This window comes from Accipiter gentilis, chromosome 17 (assembly GCF_929443795.1).
Source record: "Accipiter gentilis chromosome 17, bAccGen1.1, whole genome shotgun sequence".
NCBI classification, from domain to species: Eukaryota; Metazoa; Chordata; class Aves; order Accipitriformes; family Accipitridae; genus Astur; species Astur gentilis.
Window position 1 is genome coordinate 4,204,024 of NC_064896.1, and position 19,227 is coordinate 4,223,250.

Below are 19,227 nucleotides of genomic sequence, written 5' to 3' on the forward strand. Positions count from 1 at the left end.
TGAAGAGAAGGGTGATTAATTTCCTCCAACGGTCCTCGCAGTGGATAAATTTAAGGCCAAAAAGTGGGATTTCTTCCGGACTGCATAAAGGTCTCTCCAGGGCCCGGAGGGGGGGGGGAGGGGCCGGACGGGGGCCTCCGGCCCCCGTCCGGCCCCTCTCCCTCCCTCCGGGCCCCGCGGGGAGGACTCCGGCCCCCGCCCGGCCCCGGCCCCTCCTCGCCGGGCGCTGCCCGCCTGACGCCTCCCCCGGCCGGCGACGGCCATGGCGGCGCGGCGGCGCTGAAGGAGACGGGTATGGCGGGTCCCGGCGCGGCCCCTCCGCGCTTGGCTTTGGCCCTGGCCGCTTTGGCAGCGTTTGTCGCCGTTAAATACTACCGGGACGCTGAGGCAACGCGGCAGCAGGTAACGGGAAGGGTGAGAGGTGGCGGGGAAAAGAAGGGGGGGGGGGGGAGGCGGTCCTGAGGCCGCGCTGCCCCTCACGGAGGGAGGGATGAAATGGCGGGCGGACCCGATCGCGCCGCCGTCGTGGGGATGGGGGGGGGAGGCGCGGGGCTGAGGGGAACGCGGGCGTTGAGGTGGCCACCGGGGGTTGAGATGGCCGCTGCTGGGCTGAGGGGACCCCCGCACATAGGTGGGCACTGGGACTGAGGTGGCTGTGGCCAGGCTTGAGGTGGCCGCTGGGATTGAGGTGGCCACAGGGGCTGAGGTAGCTGCCACCGGGCTGAGGTGACCGCCAGGCATCAGTGGCCGCTGGGTTGAGGTGGCCACAGGGGTTGAGGGAGCCATCACCAGGCTGAGGTGTGGTGGTTGCCATGGGGTTGTGGTGGCCAGGGCGCGTTGGTGGCTGCAGTCTTGAGGTGGCTGCAGTCTTGAGGTGGCTGCCGGAGTTGAGGTGGCTACCGCTGGGCTGTGGTGACCGTGAAGCCGTGGCAGCCGCTGCTAGGCTGTGGGGACAAACAGGTATCAGCAGCTGTGGAGCTTGAGGTGGCCATCGCCAGGCTGAGGTGACCATTGAGCTGTGGTACTCACCACACAGAAGTGGCTATGGGCTTGAGGTGGCCACTGCCAGGCTGAGGTTTTGTAGAGCTGTGGCGGACACCAGGCTTGAGGTGGCCACAGGGATTGTGGTGGCCACCACAATCACAGAGCTGTGGTGACCACCAGGCGCCGGCAGTGGCCGTGCGTTTGAGGCTAGCTGCCCCCGCCAGAAGAAGGAGGAAGAGCAGGAGCACCAGACCTGGCCCTGCTCTCGGCATAACGCTTCGCTCCTCCTCTCGACATGGCCTCTGAAGGTGTCTTTCCTTCCTGCTTTGTTCCCTGTAATAAAAAAGGCCCCAAACTCTCAGATGTTTGTGATTTTTTTCATACTAGAAATGCAGGTCTTGTGTGCCCTGACTGTAGAAGCAGCACAGGAGTGGAGGATGTGAGCTGAAAAACGGGAAGGCTTTTTAGGGGCTTTGTTGTGTTTGTTTGTTTTTTTTTTTAAATTAGGCTAATTGACATTGGTTTTGACTGTAATCTGTATAATTCAAATGGCTGCTGCATGCTTTGGAGAAAGCATGCCTTTGTTAAAGATCATACTCCCCTGGCTCTTCACTTGGGCGTGCATCCTTGAACATCTAAAAAGGTTCACGGGAAAGAGCAGACGTCTTGTTCTTGATATTTCTATGGTAAAAAGAAAAGTGTTTTTAAATGATGCCTCTTTTATTTGTCTCTTCTTGCATTGCAAAAAGGGGAGAATGGCTCAAACCAGTTAATTAGAAGAATTCCTCTGACAGGGGCAGAAGGGTCAGGGCAGTCCTTCACAGGCTGGTTGAGAGGACCTCAGCCCTGCTTGACGAAAAGCCAGGTCTTGTGGAGGTTTTGTGTTTCCCATAGGACAGGCAGACGGCTGTGACTGGGCATTGCTGGAGAGGAGAACAAAATGTGAACAGCCCAAGGTTTTTATTTTTCCTTCATCTTGCTTAAAACATATGTCTTGTCTCTTTCTATGGAAATGTTTATTTAGCTAAACAACCCACAAGCAGGTGGGAGAAGAAAACTCTTTGTGAAAACCACAACTCTCTTCCTCTACAAAAAGACTGAAAAAGCTCAGTCTTACTGCTCTGGCACAAACAGGGAAACTTTATTTCTTTTAATCCCAGATTAGAAAGAAAAAAGAAAAAAAACACAAGCTCTGGAGAGCTTTCTTTAACATGAATGTTATCGGGAAGCAAAGGGCAAAGCCCTGACATCTCTCTCCCCTCTTAAACATAATTTTTATCATCCCTTTTGACTGAGTACAGCAAGATGGGTGCGTGCTCTGCAGAAGTCTTTGTTCCTCCATGGCTGGGGTCTTATCTCCAGCTGGGTGGGTCCCTGGGGTCCCAGTGGCGAGGCTGTGCATAGGGGCTCGCGTGATGCTGCTGCTGAGTTGCCGTGCTTTCTGAGCGTAGAAATGAATGTTTCTAGAGGGAGCGATCTGTCCTGCAGGGTTGTGCAGAACTGATGCGCTGTGCCAGTACTGCCTGGAGCACGCCTTTGCTGGAGAAGTGGCTGTTTTAACCTGCAGTGGGGAGGGCAGCGTTGTCTGGAGGAGGCAGGAGCCCAGTACCAAACCTACCAGCAGGGAGGCTGCATTGAGCCGGCTGCTGGCACGCGTGTGAGATGTGTGTGCATGCACGTAAATTGCCTGACCACAAAGCTACCACATCTCTGGCCAATTGCGGTTGTAGGAATAATTATCTGATGGTTCTGCAGCTGATGGTTTTTTATTGCTTGACCTATGTGAAAGTGCAGGCTGAGGGGATGGGAGCGTGCTCTCAATTCTTGTCTGTAGATTGATTTTTGGATGCTAATGTCCAACACCAGGCACCTGTATTCCCCCCTTCATGTTCTCCTGTCTTAGATGCAGTCAGAGGTGTTCTTCTGTATGTGTGGGGTACAACTGGTTCCCTTTCTGCCTTCAGCCCTGTTAAGTAAATAAATGATCACGACTTTTTCCTAATACTAAGCAGCAGACAGTCTAACCAACTAAAAACTTTGTCGCTCATTTGCCTCCCATCCCTTGAGGTCCATGTCTGTGAAGTGCAGAAAGAAGAGAGACTCTAAAAGATTCATCAGCAGGGAATCGCTGATGCTCTGTGGAGAGGACTAGGAAATGGACCATCTCTTCAGAGCTCAGTACGCATCCAGGACAGCTTCCTCAGCAGAGGGGGAGGCCATCGTGCGCTTCCCGGCACACTTCCCTGCGTCATGAGCCGTCTCCCAGACAGTGAGCGATCACAGGGGCCCTTACGAGGTTAATGCATTACGTGCCATGCACAAGCAAGATCTAGAGCCGAGAGGGGTACTGAAGCCTTGGGCCAGGCTTCATGACATGACCCTGGCACATGGCTGTCAGGGAACAGGGCAGTTGCTCAGGAAAATGTTGTTATCTATTTACAGGGCCAAGGATGTGCATCCCCATTCATTTGGGGAGCAGAGGCACAGTTTTGGCCCCAGGAACGTGGACACTCCAGAGTGGATTATTCCTGTGTGTAGATAAATAACTATCTTGTTCCTTCATTCCATCTTTCAGCTGTGTAGTTTCTGCATGCTCCCTTCCTTGTCTTTCCTCAGCCATGTCTGCGTCCAGATCTCTGGTTTGTATTCCAGGGTCTTTATTTTTGTCTGCTTCAGTCCTAAAACTGCCCTGGAAGGCTCTTAAGTGCTTTTGTTGCTGCAGTTGACAGGAGCAAAGCCTTCCAGGCTGCATTAGTGCTGCTTCAGGCTGGCAGGCAACAGATGGAAAATAAACTAGTTCAGGAGCTCTGGGGATGGTAATGGTGCTGCAGGCAATAGAGAATAAACACGGTTAAACAGCAGAATACAGAGTATTTATCCTTGCAGCTTTAAGCTTTTACGGGGGGTGGCAGGGGAAGCTGCCCCAAATGATGGGTCACAGGGGATGTGCTGCAGGCTGGCTGGCAGTGATGTGGCTTGTCTGACTTGCTACGTCTCTCTTCCTCTCACACCAATGTGGAGCTCTCTTGTTGTGCCTGCAAGTTGTTCCTTTCCTTTCATTGCCAAGTGCTGTGGAGTGGAAATGACTAGAAGAATCTAGAGCCTTTCTGAGGCTGCTCCAAGGGAGACATTGTGTTTCAGTAGTGTTTTCCACTGGATGATCTCTGCGTGGGCTTTGCAGAGGGAGAAACTGAGGCTCAGCGTGGCTGGGATCTTGCAGAAGTTTCTGGAGAAGACCATGGGATTTGTGGCTCCCCGATGTATGGCCGAATGAGCAGGCAGTGCTCCCTGCGGAGCAAAGATCTGAAATGCTCCATCCAGTCCTGAGGCTAGAGACCTGGAGGGGATCCTGACCAAAGCAGGGCAGTTGTGTACAGCAATGCTGGCGTGGATCTCAGCACGGGTGTAAGTTAAGTTGCTTTCTGCAGAGTTACAAGGGCTCAGTTCATTTCCTTTGTGTTTTTGCAATGTGGATAGTCATGTATTTGACAGCCTTTGTTTCACTGCGCATCAGTTAATTACAGAAATCACAATCTCCAGGTGCCCTGAATATCTGCAGGTTTAGGACTAACTATCTGGAAAAAGTTGGAAATTTTTCTGACGAAAGACTTTGAGGCCGACTCAGAGCAAATGATTCAGTTTGAATTACTCAGCCAGATGTAGTTTTAATATGCTCATGCCAACAGTTCCTGGACACGGATCCCGGTTGTAAATAGCACAAAATCCTGCCAAGGGGCGTTAATCTTTCGATTTGATGGCTGTGTTTGTGTGCTGGAAAGAATGCAAATTAACTCTGAAGCTGAGAGGGGCTGGACTGAATTTCTGCAAGAGGCTAGAATGAAAGCTCACTTGCCTATTCTTCCCAAACTAGGAGCTGGCCCTGAAGTCTTTGGGAAGTGAGGGGCTGTTTCTGTTTTCTTCTCTGGACACAAACAATGATCTGTACCTCAGTCCGGAAGAGTTCAAGCCAATAGCTGAAAAACTGACAGGTAGGTATCTATCTACCTTGCGGAGCTCTCTCTGCACAGGCTGAGCAAAAGCCAAAGATAATGCACTCAGCAGTTTTTATCTGTGTCTTTATTTTTTTCTGGGTGCTGTTTTGGGTCTTATTTACATGAGGAGAGGCTGCTAAGCTTTACGTGTTTTTGAAAAGGCTTAAGCACTAGACATCACTTTCACAAAGTAGAGTTTTTATAAGACAGAAGATCCCATTGCTGGACTAGCAAAGTACATAAGTTACTTTGTCTAGAGCTTAAAGGGGATTTGGGATCGGTGAATGCAACAAATACATCTCAGCCCAGGCTAGGCCAAAACTGTTAGTGAGTCGCAGCACTTCATTCATACGCTTCTCCAGCTGTAGCAGGCTCTCCCAGATAGCAATTGTGAGAGATCATGTTTGGAGACTGTACCAGTGCGTGGCAAATGTCTCGGTGGTGCCAAGCAGGAAGAAGCATGGTGATTATAATATACAGGAGAGCTTACAGTACAGTCGAAATAGACAGTTGTTTGCTTGTGCTGTAATGAATTGGCTAAAGCATGTGTTCTGATCCCTCCTAGGTGAAATGAGGCGGCTTAACTGAGCCATGGGGTTTAGAAAGTCATCCGCTAAAAAGAGGGCTCCCTTTTAATTCATGCAGCTGAAGCTTGTCTCTGGGGTGGGTCTGAGTTCTGCCGCTGCATACAGCGTAGGGACAGCTGGGAAACTCCCAGTGCTCCTGGATTTGCCAGGATAAATGTGTAATCACTTCACAATTGCTTAAAAAGGGAGGGAGGGGAAACAGCTGCTTAAATTCCTGTCCCTTTGTCTAGGGGTTGCTCCCATCTCAGAATTTGAAGAGGAGGAGACGCCTGATCCAAGCGGGGAGACGTTGTCCATTGTGGCTAAATTCCAGCCTTTGGTCATGGAAACGATGACGAAGAGCAAAGACGGTTTCTTGGGAGTAGGTGTCATGCAGGATGTGTATGGCCAGAAATTCTGGTATAAACGTGTCCAATGGGCTGGTAACATCAGCTGGAATAAATGCTAGCGTATCAGGAGGGGGAGATGGTGTTGCTCAAGCCCATGGGATTTGCTTTGACAAGCAAGCTCACTGCTTTCTGCAGCATTTCATTGTTTTCAGTGCACTCAGCAACACTGTGCCCCAATTAATACGCGCTTCCTGGGAAGCTTGAAGCAGACATTAGAGATGGCTCTCCTGGAGCTAAGTCCGAAAGCAGTGGTGATATGTGGTATGGTCCCCTCTCTCCCATTTCCTATTACTCACTTAATTGAAAGTTGACAGAACTACTTGGTGTTTGGGCTGGTAGGAAGAATTTGAAATGTGATTTTTTTTTTTTTCCCTTCTCCAAAGCTTACATACATCCATCAGCATTACTGCATGTTTGAAGAGGCCAGTCTAGGCTCTGATAGTGTCTTTTGTTTGCAGATTTCTCATGTTGCTCTGTCTGGGCTGAGGAATTGGACTGCCCCAGCAGCCCCTATGAGCGTGATGCTTGCCAGACAGTTTAAAGCCTTTCTTCCTCCAAAGAATAAACTGGATCTTGGGGATCCATGGTGGATAATTCCTAGTGAATTGAACATCTTCACTGGGTATCTTTCCAACAACAGATTTTACCCTCCACCTCCCAAGGGCAAAGAGGTGAGATATGAAACTCAATTTATATATACCTGAGAGGTAGTTTGTATAAATGTTCTGCCTTATAGCCCAGACGAATCGCAGGAGTCCCTAGAGCAGGCAAGGCTTTTGCATTATGTCTCCCTGGACTTTCTAAGGGAGCAAAAAGGCTGCAGCATATACCCAGGAGCAGCATCTCCTAAATTGGAGGTAAATGGAGAGCAGGCAAAAGCTCTGGGCATCTGTTATGGCCAGATGAGGCTGACTTGAGTAACTTCATCTTGCTTTGTTTAAGCGTTTTTAGGGTAGCCTTTCCTGGACAGGTAGGGGAGAGGGTTATTCAGAAAGCGCTTCTGTGAAATAATCGTGCTTTGTGGAATAGTTGCCGAGTGCCACCCCAGAGGTCGGCGTTTCATTGACAAGTGAAACGATGTGTATACATAGTTTGTAAAGGCAGGCGTGTATATTGCTCTCCCCCAGGGTGCCCAGGTAGGTGTTAGTGATCACATAGTTGATACACCTTCACAGCCTGGTGTGTTTATTGATTGCATACCCACTCTTTCAAAGTCTTAAGTAGTATTGATGGAGGCAGCCTCATAGATCAGTTTACCGTACTCAGACTTCCAACTGACTGGGATGATGGAAACTTGCAGACAATGGGAATACCATAAAAAGCGTGGAAGATGGATTTATTTTTAAAAGCAGTCTTTTGCTTTATCTCCTTGTTTTGTGATTAGGTAGGTCTCTGAGCTAATTTTTAAGTCATAGCAGTTCTCTTGCCTTCCTGATCTGGTAGGGAGTTACTCTGGAGCTGCAGCTGACCTGCAGTAGAGGAACTGTTCTCATTTTTGCTCTCTTACAATTCCTTCTCTAGATCATAATCCACAGGCTTTTGAGCATGTTCCACCCACGCCCCTTTGTCAAAACCCGCTTTGCTCCCCAAGGAGCTGTGGCCTGCATCCAAGCCATCAGCACGTTCTACTACACGATAGCATTCAGGTAAGGCCATGGGTTTGGGGTGTTAGAGGAGGGCTTGGGGGCACTTCTGAATTTGTTCCATATCTCAGGGAAGTGGAGAAGGCTGCTGTGAGCCTGTGGCAGAGAGCGTGCGTGTCACTGCATGTGCAGTCGCACTCCCAAACAAGATCCAACGTGTCCTGGCTGGGAGGGAGGTGAAGCATTTTGGGGAAGAGGGCGGTTCATAGCCAGCTCTTGCCCATGTGTGATGCTTTGCTGACACCCAAAGAGGGCACCCGTGCTCCCAGTGTCACTGAGTCCCTGGTGAGGCAGGGACTGTTGCCCACATGCAGGACAGCAGCCATCCTCCACCACCGTTGGTTTGGAGCTATCCCTGGCTGAAAGGGGAGAGTCTGATTAGCAAGAAATTTGTTAGATTTTGGTTAATGGGGGTGGAGTGCCTTTCCAAGGGGGAGAGTCTGGGGAATTGTTCTTTTGTTTTACTGGAAGTGTTACACGCAGCTTTTATTTGCCTGATCAGGCTGAAAGGGTGGCTGAGTGGGTCTTAGTCTGTTCCAGTGTTTCAAGGAACGATAATGTAATTCATCCTTCCTGGATGGACACTTACTGCCCAGTTCCAAAAGACATCAATATTGGAGATGATCCTGACACAGGGGATCTGCTCCAACCTTTTACCCTCTTCATTGTGTGACATGAAAAGCTTTTTGAACTGAACCTCAGCCCCAATTCAGCTTCGTAATTTCTGGTGCCTGGAGATAACTTCCCTGCTGTCATCTGCAATGCATAATCCATTCTGTCTTCCTGGTGCTGCAGCTGATGGCTCCTTTCTTGTTTCAGGATCCATGCTGAATTCCAGCTGAATGAGCCACCAGACTTCCCTTTCTGGTTTTCCCCAGGCCAGTTTACAGGTCACATCATCCTCTCCAAGGATTCTTCCCATGTCCGAGAGTTTAAGCTCTTCGTCCCTAACAACAGGTACAGCTGTTTCTCTCTCTTCCTGGGTGCTGAACAGACTTGAGGATTGTTTTAAATGAAGCCCAGTGGAACCCAGGGGCTCTGGGATCCTGTCCTGTGCAGGAGTGGTGGCTGTGCATGGGGGAGACTGGTGGGCTCTTTTTTAATGAAGGTATGAGTGCGGTAACAGCTCTGTCCTTTGCGGTATGTGGGCTTCCTGGCCCATGCAGGGAAGGCAGATCTGCAGTCTGATCTTTGGGCAGGCTGGTTCTGCTGTTTGCTTATCTGTTTTCCCCACACATCCTTCTCTGCCAGCAGTCATCACGGTCATCATGTCCTCAGTTCTCTAGATACAGTTGCTCCCTAAACGGGTTCTGATGCAATTTTTCAGGAATAGCTCCGTTTATCAACAGGGCTGGGGGGCATTTGGCTTGGAAGAGGCAGGGAAGAACAAGGGCAGAGGAGGGACATGGGAGAAGCAGGGCAGAGGTTGCTGGGAACATGGAGCATGGGACTGAGGATAGTTGTCCTTGCACAACCTGGCTGCAACTGGCATGTGCTTCAACGGAGTGTCCAAGCCTGAGCTGTGCTGTGCCAAACCACTTTAGAGGGAGGTACCTGCAGGCCCATGGGAAGACACACAGGGATGGGAAATTTAAGTTGTCCTGATACTGCCCTAGAGGCAGGCAGCAGCCTCTTTGTAGCACTGCTGCAAGCACTGCTCCCTTTGACCTGTCCCAGCAGTCCCTGGCTGTGGCAGGGACTCTTGCAGATGTCAGATACCTGTTGGAAGCTGCAGAACCTGTCTGTGATGGATGAGCTCACACTTTTCAGCCAAGTCCCTGGAAAATCTGACTGAATTGAGCTCTGCAGTTGTCTGTAAAACTGGCAAATGCATCCCTACTAGTTGCTGAGGATCCATGACCCATTTCAGGGTATGATTCGCTCACCAGTAGCTGTCCCTTGGTACTTGGAGGATGGGGAGAGACAGACGGGGTGTGGAGAGCAGCCCCTGGCAATCCCAGTGCCTGGCTTAAAGCACTGAAGTTCAGCAAAGCCTGATGCTTTTGCTTCAACATATTTTTTGCTTGGTGTTTCACAGGTTAAGGTTTTGTGAGCATAGCTTCGCACTAGCTCATCCCTGCTCTCTGGCAAGCAGCTGGAAGCGTTTCAGGGGAAAGAAGCTTCAAATCTCTTTGCCCGTGACGGCTGGAGTGAAAATTCTATTATAACATTACCCTGGCGACTCAATCCCTATGGCTCTGTCAGCACATTTGTTACAGCAAGCAGACACTTACGGCTCTGCCAGCAACTCCTTACAAAAGCCTTTTGCTTCCAAAAAACACTTTTAAGATTTCCGCAGGATCAGAATGTGCAAGTTAAGTGCTGGGAAGGAAGGGAGGAGCAAAGACACCTCTCTCTTCTGTACTGTGACAGTACTCAAAGGTGTGAGCGCATTTGCCCAGAGTGTTGCGTGGGTGCCTGGGCCCTGATCCAGTAGGGATCTAGTGTTGCTGGTCTTGTGCAGGGAACATGGTGATCTCCAAGGAGCCAGAGGCTCTGGGCTTTAGTGCTGACCCTGCAAGAGGAGCACTGGGTGTTCTCATTTGTTTGGGGTTTCCCATACACAGCTTTAGCCTTGGATGACTCTGAACATACCGTGTTCGCTTTGCAGGTCTCTGAATGTTGATATGGAGTGGCTGTATGGGGCAAGTGAAAGCAGCAACATGGAAGTGGATATCGGTTACCTGCCTCAGGTCTGTAGTCACTCTCAGTCCTCCATATGTGTGCAGCATCTCGGCAGGGATTTATGCTGCCATGGTCCTGAGCTGTATAACCTCAGTTATCCCTGTTCTTTAGAGCTTTCTCTTGAACATTTCAATATAATAATATAATCTCTGTTGATCTGTGTGTGTCCTCTGCAGCAGCGTGGCTCCCTGTTGCCAGTTCTTGTAATATTTTATTTTTTCCCTCTGTGTGGGTTGAATCCTAAGCTCTTGGAGTCATGCGACTTTTTCCATTTTTAAAAAGTTGTCTGACAGGCAGGGGGAAGATTAGGAGCTGAACCCCGGCCCTGAGCCCAGAGGGGAGTACGTACAACAGTGTGTCTGAATTTAGAAACTGCATGTGGTAATCCCAGCTCTTGGGACAGGAAATGTAAGTCAAGATTTTGAACGCCTGAACTTAACAGTCCCATTTTCTCCTAAACTAGATCCATGTTTCTCTTTAATTGCAAAAAGTCAGGAAAAGAGCCTTGCAAAATAATATCAGATGTACCAGAACACTGAACTGCAGGGAAGCTCCTGAACAGCTTTCCCTTTTGCACCCTCTTGTGGCTAGCCGCGGGCTGTGTAAGGGCTGTGCTGGCGATATGAGCAAGAGCTTCAAACTAGCCCTGCAGGTCCCAATGATTTTAAGGATCTGGTGTCCCACAGTCAAAAATCTCCACTGGGAAAGTGGGAACATGGAGTGAACAGTTCTCATGCCTTTCCAATCTAGCGAACACAGTCAGACAATAACTGAAGGAAATTAAGTTGCTTTCCTGCTATTCCCCAATAAAACACATCTGCAACTGATAAAGTGCAGCTCCGGGAGACAATAGATCAAGCTGTATCTTCATTAGAACACGAACAGTCTTATTTTGCATCTATATCCTGTCCTGGAGTGCAGAAAAACCAGGAGTGGGGTGTCTGCAATGTCCAACTCAGCCTGTTCTCCTGCAGATGGAGCTGGAATCGACAGGGCCTTCAATCCCCTCTGTGATCCATGACGAGAACGGAAATGTGATTGACAGCAGGGATCCCTCAGGGGAGCCCATTCAGTTTGTGTTTGAAGAGATAACCTGGCAGCAGGAAATCCCCTGGGAAGAGGCAGCCCAGAAGCTGGAAGTGGCCATGTATCCATTTAAGAAGGTGAGGAAGGGGCCGGGCGCTTCCTTGGCACATTTATTTGGGGGGGGATAATCTTCACTGAGATGTCCAGTAACCTCGAGGACCAGCAGAAACCAGAGGTCACAACCTGGTCAGCATTCAGAATAGTGTGAGGGTCTCCCAGCTCAGCATGTGCCTCCCAGACACTGTGTGTGGCTTGATGGACTTCCAGTTTCCAGATGAGGGAGTACAGCATCTCTGAAAGGCCATTTGGGGTTGAACAGCAGCACAGGCAGGAGCAAAGCCTAGAAGTCATGTGTCCCAGGCTTGTATTGTAAATGTAGGCTCATCCTTCCTTCCTCTTATCAGTAGCTGCCAACGCAGTTTCTGAGTGAAGCAGGTAATCACGCTGCTTACAAATGGTTTTCCTCTGGCGTTACTTTTGCAATGTTCAGCTACCTTTGGACCAAGCTTTCCTTATCAGCAGAAAACACACAATCCGCCTGTGCCTCTGCATCCCGCAGTGAGACACAAATTTATAGCATTGGGTGACCCAAACTATTTAACATGCCAGTAGCCTGTGGAGCAGATGGCTACTGCCTGTCACTGCTTCCTTGGCTGAAGGGACACGTTTCAATGGCTGCCTCCTTGTGTGTGAGCTTACAAATGTCCCTTTGAGCTGCCAGGATGTTAATAAAGTTCCCTTCATTTGAGTGATTGGAACAGTCTCTGTGCAGGGTCCCTCACAGCCAGTTTTTAGACCATTTCAGTGAGGTTTTGTAATAAATATCTCAAGGCCAGATTTCCCAGGCTGCTGAGGTGTGTTTGTTGACAGCCTGCCCGCAGTTGTGCAGAGGCTTTCTGCAGTGTGTAAAGGTGGGGTTCTGCAGGTGCCAGTAACAGCCCACAGGCTGTGTGAGGGGCTCGCTACAATCTCACTGGGAGATGAAGTTGTCCTTGGGGAAAGTACCACAGTTGTCATTTGCTTTAATCTGCAGAATATACTGCAGATTAAAACTCGTGTGTGCATCACCTCTGGGATGTGGCAGGTCTGGTTCCTTCAGACCCTGCTCGTATTTGAGGTGGGCTGTTCTGTGTCTATTTCTCAAGCTGTCTCTCTGCCTCCAGGTCTCCTATCTTCCCTTCACACAAGCTTTCGAGAAAGCAAAAGCAGAAAAGAAGCTGGTGCACTCAATCCTGCTGTGGGGTGCCCTAGATGACCAGTCCTGCTGAGGTGAGGACATTCCCAGCATGGCTGCAAGAATGATGTACCTCCTTCAGGCTCTGAGAAGAGCTGGGGATCGGGGAGCTGTTCACAAGCCAGCGGTAAACATTGTGTTACTCGTTTCGGCACTGAAGATGCTGAACAGAAAAAGGCTGGAACTGGGCAATTACTGATCAGGGCTTAGGTCCGCAGTGGCAGGATCAGATCTATTTGAGACGAGCCCTAGACCAAGTCACTAATTCAAGTGGCTTTTTCAAGGTAGAGGCACAGGTCTCGTCTTTCTCCTTTCTCTTCCCCTCTCAGTCTGTGTGGGTAGAGGCAGCATCTGCAGGGTGAAAGGGACACTGCTCTCTGCTTTGTCCCTGACACCTGCACAGGAGAAGGCAGGGCCAGATGGTGTGGGCCTGGGGCTGTCCTGATGTGTAGCTGTTTCCCTCCCCATGCCTAAGAACTTGCATGCCACATTGGGCAGGAGTGATGGGTGGGAGAGGGGCAGGTATCGTTAGTCCTGCTGCCCTTAAAAACTCTTCAGCATGTATGGGCTCTGCTCGTCATGAACAGCAAGAGGCACTCAGTGTGGGTCCACAGGGCCTGATCCTTTCCTAAATGGACCACACCAGTCGGTCTCTGTGGCAAGTTTGTCCTGGTCCTTCTGTTGCCTTGCAAGTGGCTGGGGTCTGCTCTGGTGAGTCTTCTCTGCCAGCAGCACAAACGGGAAATAAAAAGCTATGGAAAGCTGCCAACAATGCAGAAATAAGACAATGGACCAGGCTGGGGGGAGCCTGAGCCAGCTGCCACAGTAACTAGAGTGTTGGCATCACGGTGGCATCAAACATGGCAACCGTCAGCTCAGGAAACACAGCAAACCACTGTCTGCCTCTCTTCCTATGCCAGGTTCGGGGCGAACTCTCCGGGAAACCGTCCTGGAAAGTTCGCCCATCCTCGCCCTGCTGAATGAGAGCTTCATTAGCAGCTGGTCATTGGTGAAGGAGCTGGAAGAGCTGCAGGTGAGTGTCACAGCCACATCTGCCATCTTTGTGTTCAGTGCTAGTGAATGCAGACAGTGCTTGGCACAGGGGTGCCAGCAGGAGCAGGGAGATCACACCTGTGCCAGTGGGGGATTTCGGTTCCAATCCCTCCATGTCCTAGCAATTACAGGGGCCAAGCAAACACCAGATGGAGGCAGGCTAAGAAAATGGCACCATCACCCCTTTCACTCTGTCATGGTGCCAATTTTAAAAGCTAAACCAGATGCTTCACTGCAAGATAGCCCTGCCCAAGGCCATTTGTGCCATCAACAAACTGACTTCTCTGTAACCCAGGGAGCAACCAAATACTGTCTGAACCCTGAGTCTCCTGATCACACCTTTCCACACTTAGGAGCCTGTCTCTGGGCCTGTGCTGTCAGCTGGGGTCAATCGTGGAGCTGGAGACTCTGGGAAAAGCTGGGATCAGGCTGTTGGTGCGCCTGGGAACTGCCAGTGATGGGGTGATTTTATTGTTCAGAGAGAAAATCTACAGCTGAAAAGTGAGGAGAAGACTGACTGAAAGGGAACAGTAAAGCAGATAGTGAGAACAGAGCCAGTTACTGCCATGCTGCAGAGTAGCTTTTCAGTCTGCCTTCTCCTGCGTTCGGTGTACTCTTCCTGCGCTGTTCTGCTGGTTTCGGTGTGTGCAGGCATGTTTCTTTGGGGTCTCCTTACAGAGCAACAGAGAGAATGAGTTCTACAGCAAGCTGGCTGACCTGCACCTGGAGAAATACAACTTCCCCGTGGAGATGATCATCTGCCTCCCCAATGGCACAGTGGTATGTTCATTATCTCTTTAGCTGGGCTTGGCTCTTCCCATCAGAATGTGCTCTTTTCAGGGTCATCTGCAGACCCTGAAGTGAGTGTGTGCTCCCCCAGCCATCCCCTGGCTCCTTGAGCCTTTGTGGGGCTGCAGTCCCTCACAGTGCTGCGCTCTGATGGATGCTGCAGCAGACAGACAGCAGCTCTACCAAGAAATCTGAAACAAATGTCTTATTATTCAGAGACAGGACAACAGCAGCTCTGGGTGGAGGGAGGGGAGAACAATCAGACTTGAACCAAATGTCTGCCTGTGTTTCCTCATTGTCCCTGGTTGGAGTCGGTGAGCTTTGGGAAGCCATTGTAGCTTGTTTCCTGCACCCATTGTCCCTTGTGCTCATGCTTTGGAGAAAATCCCTCCTTATCAGCACCTTCTAGCACATTTATCTTGATTCCCCAAGTTTGTCACAGCAAATCAGCCATTAGCAAGTCCACGTGCTTCAGCTCTGCTGTTGCTCCCCAACAGCCCCCCCGCCTTGGGTTTGAAGAGTGACAGCAGTCCCTGACACTTAACAGTGCGGTGCTTTGCTGTGTGTCAGCAGCCAGGCTGTCTGTAGCGGAGGATCCTGCCAGGGCTAATCTGATTGTGCCCCACACTTGCCAGATATTAGCTAGTAACACGTGCAGTGAATCCTTGCTGTCTCTTTAGTGGCTCCCCTCTAGATGAGGGACAGGTGGTGGCTTCGGCTCAGCTTGTCGAGGTTGCCGTGTTCAGTGGCCACGTCCCCCTTTCCCACCTCCATGGGGGAGCAGAAAGCACAGAGGCATTTGAAGCTCAGGTGCTGGTTTTGCAGCTGAGCTGGGCTGAGACCACACACCCCAGCGGTCAGCGTGGTCGGGCTGCCATCTCCCCAGCCCTTGCTCAGAGCTAGGTTTTACGCCTGCATGTTTTTTCCCAAATCACCTTCATCTTCTTCTTAACCTAAGTGAGGGGTCAGCACTCTTGGGGGAAGAAACAGACTGTTGCCTTTCGTACCTCTTTTTCTGACTGTAAAATGCAAACCTGAATCCTGGATGCTGAATTAGCATTTGCAAAGTATTAGAGATTCTTTAAGAGTTGTTACAGTTTATCACCTATGTCCTGGCCAGAGGCCAAGGCAGTGGATGGGGAATTGTTCTGGCCCTTAAAGTCTCCTCATCTGTTTTTTTTTTCCCAGATTCACCATATCAATGCCAACTACTTCCTGGATATTACTTCTATGAAGCCTGAAGATGTTGAGAGCAGCATCTTTAGTTTCTCAACCAATTTTGAAGACCCTTCAACTGCAACTTACCTCCAGTTCCTGAAGGAAGGACTGCAAAGAGCAAAACCATACCTGCAGACCTAAAAACAAAGGCACCTGAATGCCCCACAGAGATGGCCAAAGACTTCAGAGATCTATTTTGATTACAGCAATTCTTCCTCATCTTCATGCCAGACATTGATGTTAAGATGTAGACAGTCCCAGGACCAGGGCTTTGCTCTGGATGTTGGTTTGAGGCTAAGTTTCAAGTGATACCAGTTTACATAACCTGCCCTTTTGAGTTCAGGCAAATTTTTACAGGAGTGAAAATACTTGAGTCTATAAACATTCTCGGTGCATATACCTTGATTTGCCACCCACCCTCGTGTTTTTCCAGCTCCTGTTCAGACTCTGTGGTGAAACTCACGTAACAGCTGTACCAAGCATCACCCGGAAACCCCTGATCTCAAGGACTGGACTGTGTGTTGAATCACGGAGAACAGCATTGCCATTACGACCGAACACTCGTGGTGAGCGCCTGTGCCCTGTGGGCGAAGGCGCAGAATCCAGCGCAGGTGGGAAGTTCCCTCCTGGTAGCCAGTGTCCTCCACACCTCCACACCAGCAGCAGCTCTGAGCTGTAAGCTGCCTGGTGGCTTGGATGCCAGCTCTTCACAATGACATTTATTGACAGCAGTGGCAAGCAATGCATAATGGGACTGTAGCTGGTAATGTGTGGACATGAACGTAGGAGGTTTGAACTGGAGGCTTGAGCTCTGGAATGGCCTCCTCCCAGCACCCTGTGTGACGGGGCGGGAGAGCTGTCTCACTTATTCAGGTTCTTTGCATCTAAGGGAGGTGCTGAGGTTGACACAGTGAAATTAAGGAACGGAGACCAGGGCATTAGAGGTATGGTGCAGCTCAGATGTCAGGCGTGAATTAACTCGGGGGGATTAGGGGTCAGAGCCCCACAAGCTCTACCAGTGCAGTACGTGCACTCCAGGCTACAGGACATGGTAGTGAGCAGTGCCCCCACCCCATTCAGCCCAGGGCTGCTCCCACCCCCCCCCGGCTTTGAGAGCTTTGTTCTCCCAGTGTCTCCTCAGAGATGGTGAAATGCTCTGTCCATGTTTGCTTTGAGCTTCCAAGTCACGCTGAATGATGAACCACGACGAAGTTCCCTTTGGGAACTTCAAGTTCAGTGTTGCCCTGAGAGCATTAACTGGTTGAGAACTGAGCAGTTTTAAAAGCCAGCAGTACTAAAGAAATTTTCAGGAGATTTTTCCAAAGAAATTGTTAGGACAGAACGCCATTGTCCCTCATCTGTAACCACACTGAGCAGTTGCTTCTACTCTGTACCAGTACCTGGCTACAGACTGAGCATAATTTGGAGAAGGAAAGGTTAAATGAAACGGGTTTTAAAGTATATTCCTGTAGATAGGTGAGGAGACAAAGCATCTTCAATAGATGCCTGCAAACAGCCATGGCTGTTGATGCTTTTTCTGTTCTCTGAAGCACAATTTTGTTGGACCAAATCAAACAGGGAGAAAAAGAGAGAAAAGCCTTTTTTTTTTTTTTTTTTTTTTTTTTTTTTTTTTTTTTTTTGTAAGGGGTATTTTCATTCCTGGGCTCCAGGGCCTGGGAGGAACCCAGGCATCCTGATTACCCTGTCCCCACCCTGCCCCAGCCCTCCTGTCTGTATCCGTGGCTGGAGACTGAGCTTAGACAGACCTCTGGGCTGAACCAGTGTAACTTCACTTAATTGCTCTAGTGAGATTAATTACCCCTGGGATGTTTCTCAGTATTGGCTTTATAACTATGCATTAGCTCTGCACTTTTCTTGCACTCCAAGGGGCCTGCAGTAATGACAGGCTTGGATCTGGCAGCGCTTTCCGCTGCAGAAAGTGCCAAAGCCTCCAGGCAGCGTTTGAGAACGAGCTCCTGTCGCACCGGTGGTCTTATCCCTTTGAGCGGCTTTGGTCTTGTCCCTTCAGGGCACTTTGGTCCGAGCAGAGAGCAGCAGAGGAGACCGAGTACCTGCCTCCCCCAGCTCCTTGGGAGGCACAGCTGCAGCGTAGATCTGCCCTTCTGGCTTTTACAAAGCTTCATGTGAGGTATTTTTGCTGCACCTTTCCTGAGCCCCTCAGTCAGGGGCTTCGGACTTCCAAGCTGCGTCTGTCAGTTGTGCTTGGGTGGAGAGTTCATTCCATTTCTTTATCCTTCCCACCGGTTTTGCAGCAGAAGGGGCTGGAGAGGGCAGTGGCTGGGCAGGCAGGGATTGCTTTTGTCTTTCAAGGCTTGGAAAAACAGGCACAGCAGCGGTTCCGCAGAGCCAGGGGAGCCCCTCGGCCTCACACTGTGCCGAGGTTGGGAGTTGTACAGGGCAGCATTGCTCATCTGATCCTGTGGAAGCAGAGCTCCCTGGCAGCGATGGTGCCTGCAACAGTCCCGCACACAAGTAGGGTCTGTGCCTGAGCCTGCGGTGAGCCTGGGCTTGCACGAAGCCTTCGGCATCCCCCAAAATACCTTGTATTTTTTTCCTCTGGTGAACTGCTGGGCTTTCGCAGCTCTGCCCAGAGCCACCTCGCAGCGCTCCTGGGCTGTCCGAGCTCGGGGTTAGTCCGAAGGGTGGCAGAAGGAGTCCAAGCAGCTGCCCCCAGGCTGGAGCAATATGGGGGGTCGGGGAAGAACTCACCTGTGTTCCCCCATTAACTGCAAAGCTGCCTAATTGATCTGTTGCTGCCCATTTGCTGCCGTGGGTGGGCTCCGGACAGAAGCTGTTGCCTGAGGCTTTTATTAATACGTGCCAAGCTTTTTGTCTCTTCTTTGTAAACTTGCTAAGTTGTTGGTTTTTTTTTTTTCCGATAGGTTTGTGATACCTCTTGGGGGGGAGGAGGTGCTGCTTTTCCCCACCTCCTGGGCTTTGTGACGCTCTGGTCCGAAACCCACACGGGGCCAGAGCCGATGTTTTCTCAGCGAGGGTCCTGGGGGAGAAGCAGCCCCGCGCGGTTCGGTGCCGGTTGGCGTGAGGGGGCCCTCGGGCCCCGGCTGTAGCTGCACTCGTTAAACCCGTCCCACCACCCTCGGCCTCTTGCACTCCTTGCCTCCGGGCGGACGGGGCGGGAAGGGGGGCTGGAGCGGAGGGGGACAGCGCGGCCGGCTTTGGGTGGGACGGAGCCGGCGGGAATGGCTCGGTGTGAGCGTGGAGCGGGGTGACCCGCGACGCTGTTACCCTCCCGCCGCCATTACGCCCCTCGGCGCCATTACAGCCGCCCCCCTCCTCCTTCTCGGGGGGCCGGGCGCATGCGCGGGCGGCGGAAACGCGGGGGGGAGGGTTCTGCTTCCGGGTAATGGCGGCGGAGGGGCTGGCGGCGGGGCCCTGCTGCACCGCCGTCCCTCAGGTACCGGCGGGGCCCCGGGGAGATGGCAGCGGGCGGGAGCGGGGCTGGTCGCGCCTCAGGCTACCGGCTGAGGGACGGGGGCTCGCTGCTTGGCCGCGGGGGTGGCGGGGAGGGGCGTCTGGCTTGGCGCC

The 19,227-nt window shown here is 51.1% G+C and overlaps 1 protein-coding gene across 5 annotated transcripts; it reads left to right on the forward strand.

Annotated features, from left to right (window-relative positions):
• The first annotated feature begins 224 nt into the window (after positions 1-224).
• Positions 225-18,777, forward strand: SELENON (selenoprotein N). 5 transcript variants are annotated; one of them, XR_007508552.1, is made up of 13 exons: positions 225-402; positions 4,856-4,973; positions 5,794-5,924; positions 6,411-6,623; positions 7,474-7,598; positions 8,415-8,552; positions 10,207-10,288; positions 11,255-11,443; positions 12,530-12,635; positions 13,521-13,633; positions 14,332-14,433; positions 15,631-16,604; positions 17,690-18,777. XR_007508552.1 is itself a non-coding variant. In XM_049820902.1 (12 exons), the coding sequence occupies exons 1-12, from the start codon at positions 295-297 to the stop codon at positions 15,799-15,801; spliced, it is 1,596 nt and encodes a 531-aa protein (XP_049676859.1). In that variant the 5' UTR covers positions 225-294; the 3' UTR covers positions 15,802-18,777. The 5 variants fall into 5 exon arrangements, 2 of the variants coding, with proteins under 2 accessions (XP_049676859.1, XP_049676860.1); XR_007508553.1 differs by having other exon boundaries at positions 15,631-16,335; XR_007508554.1 differs by having other exon boundaries at positions 15,631-16,271.
• Positions 18,778-19,227: the final 450 nt, after the last annotated feature.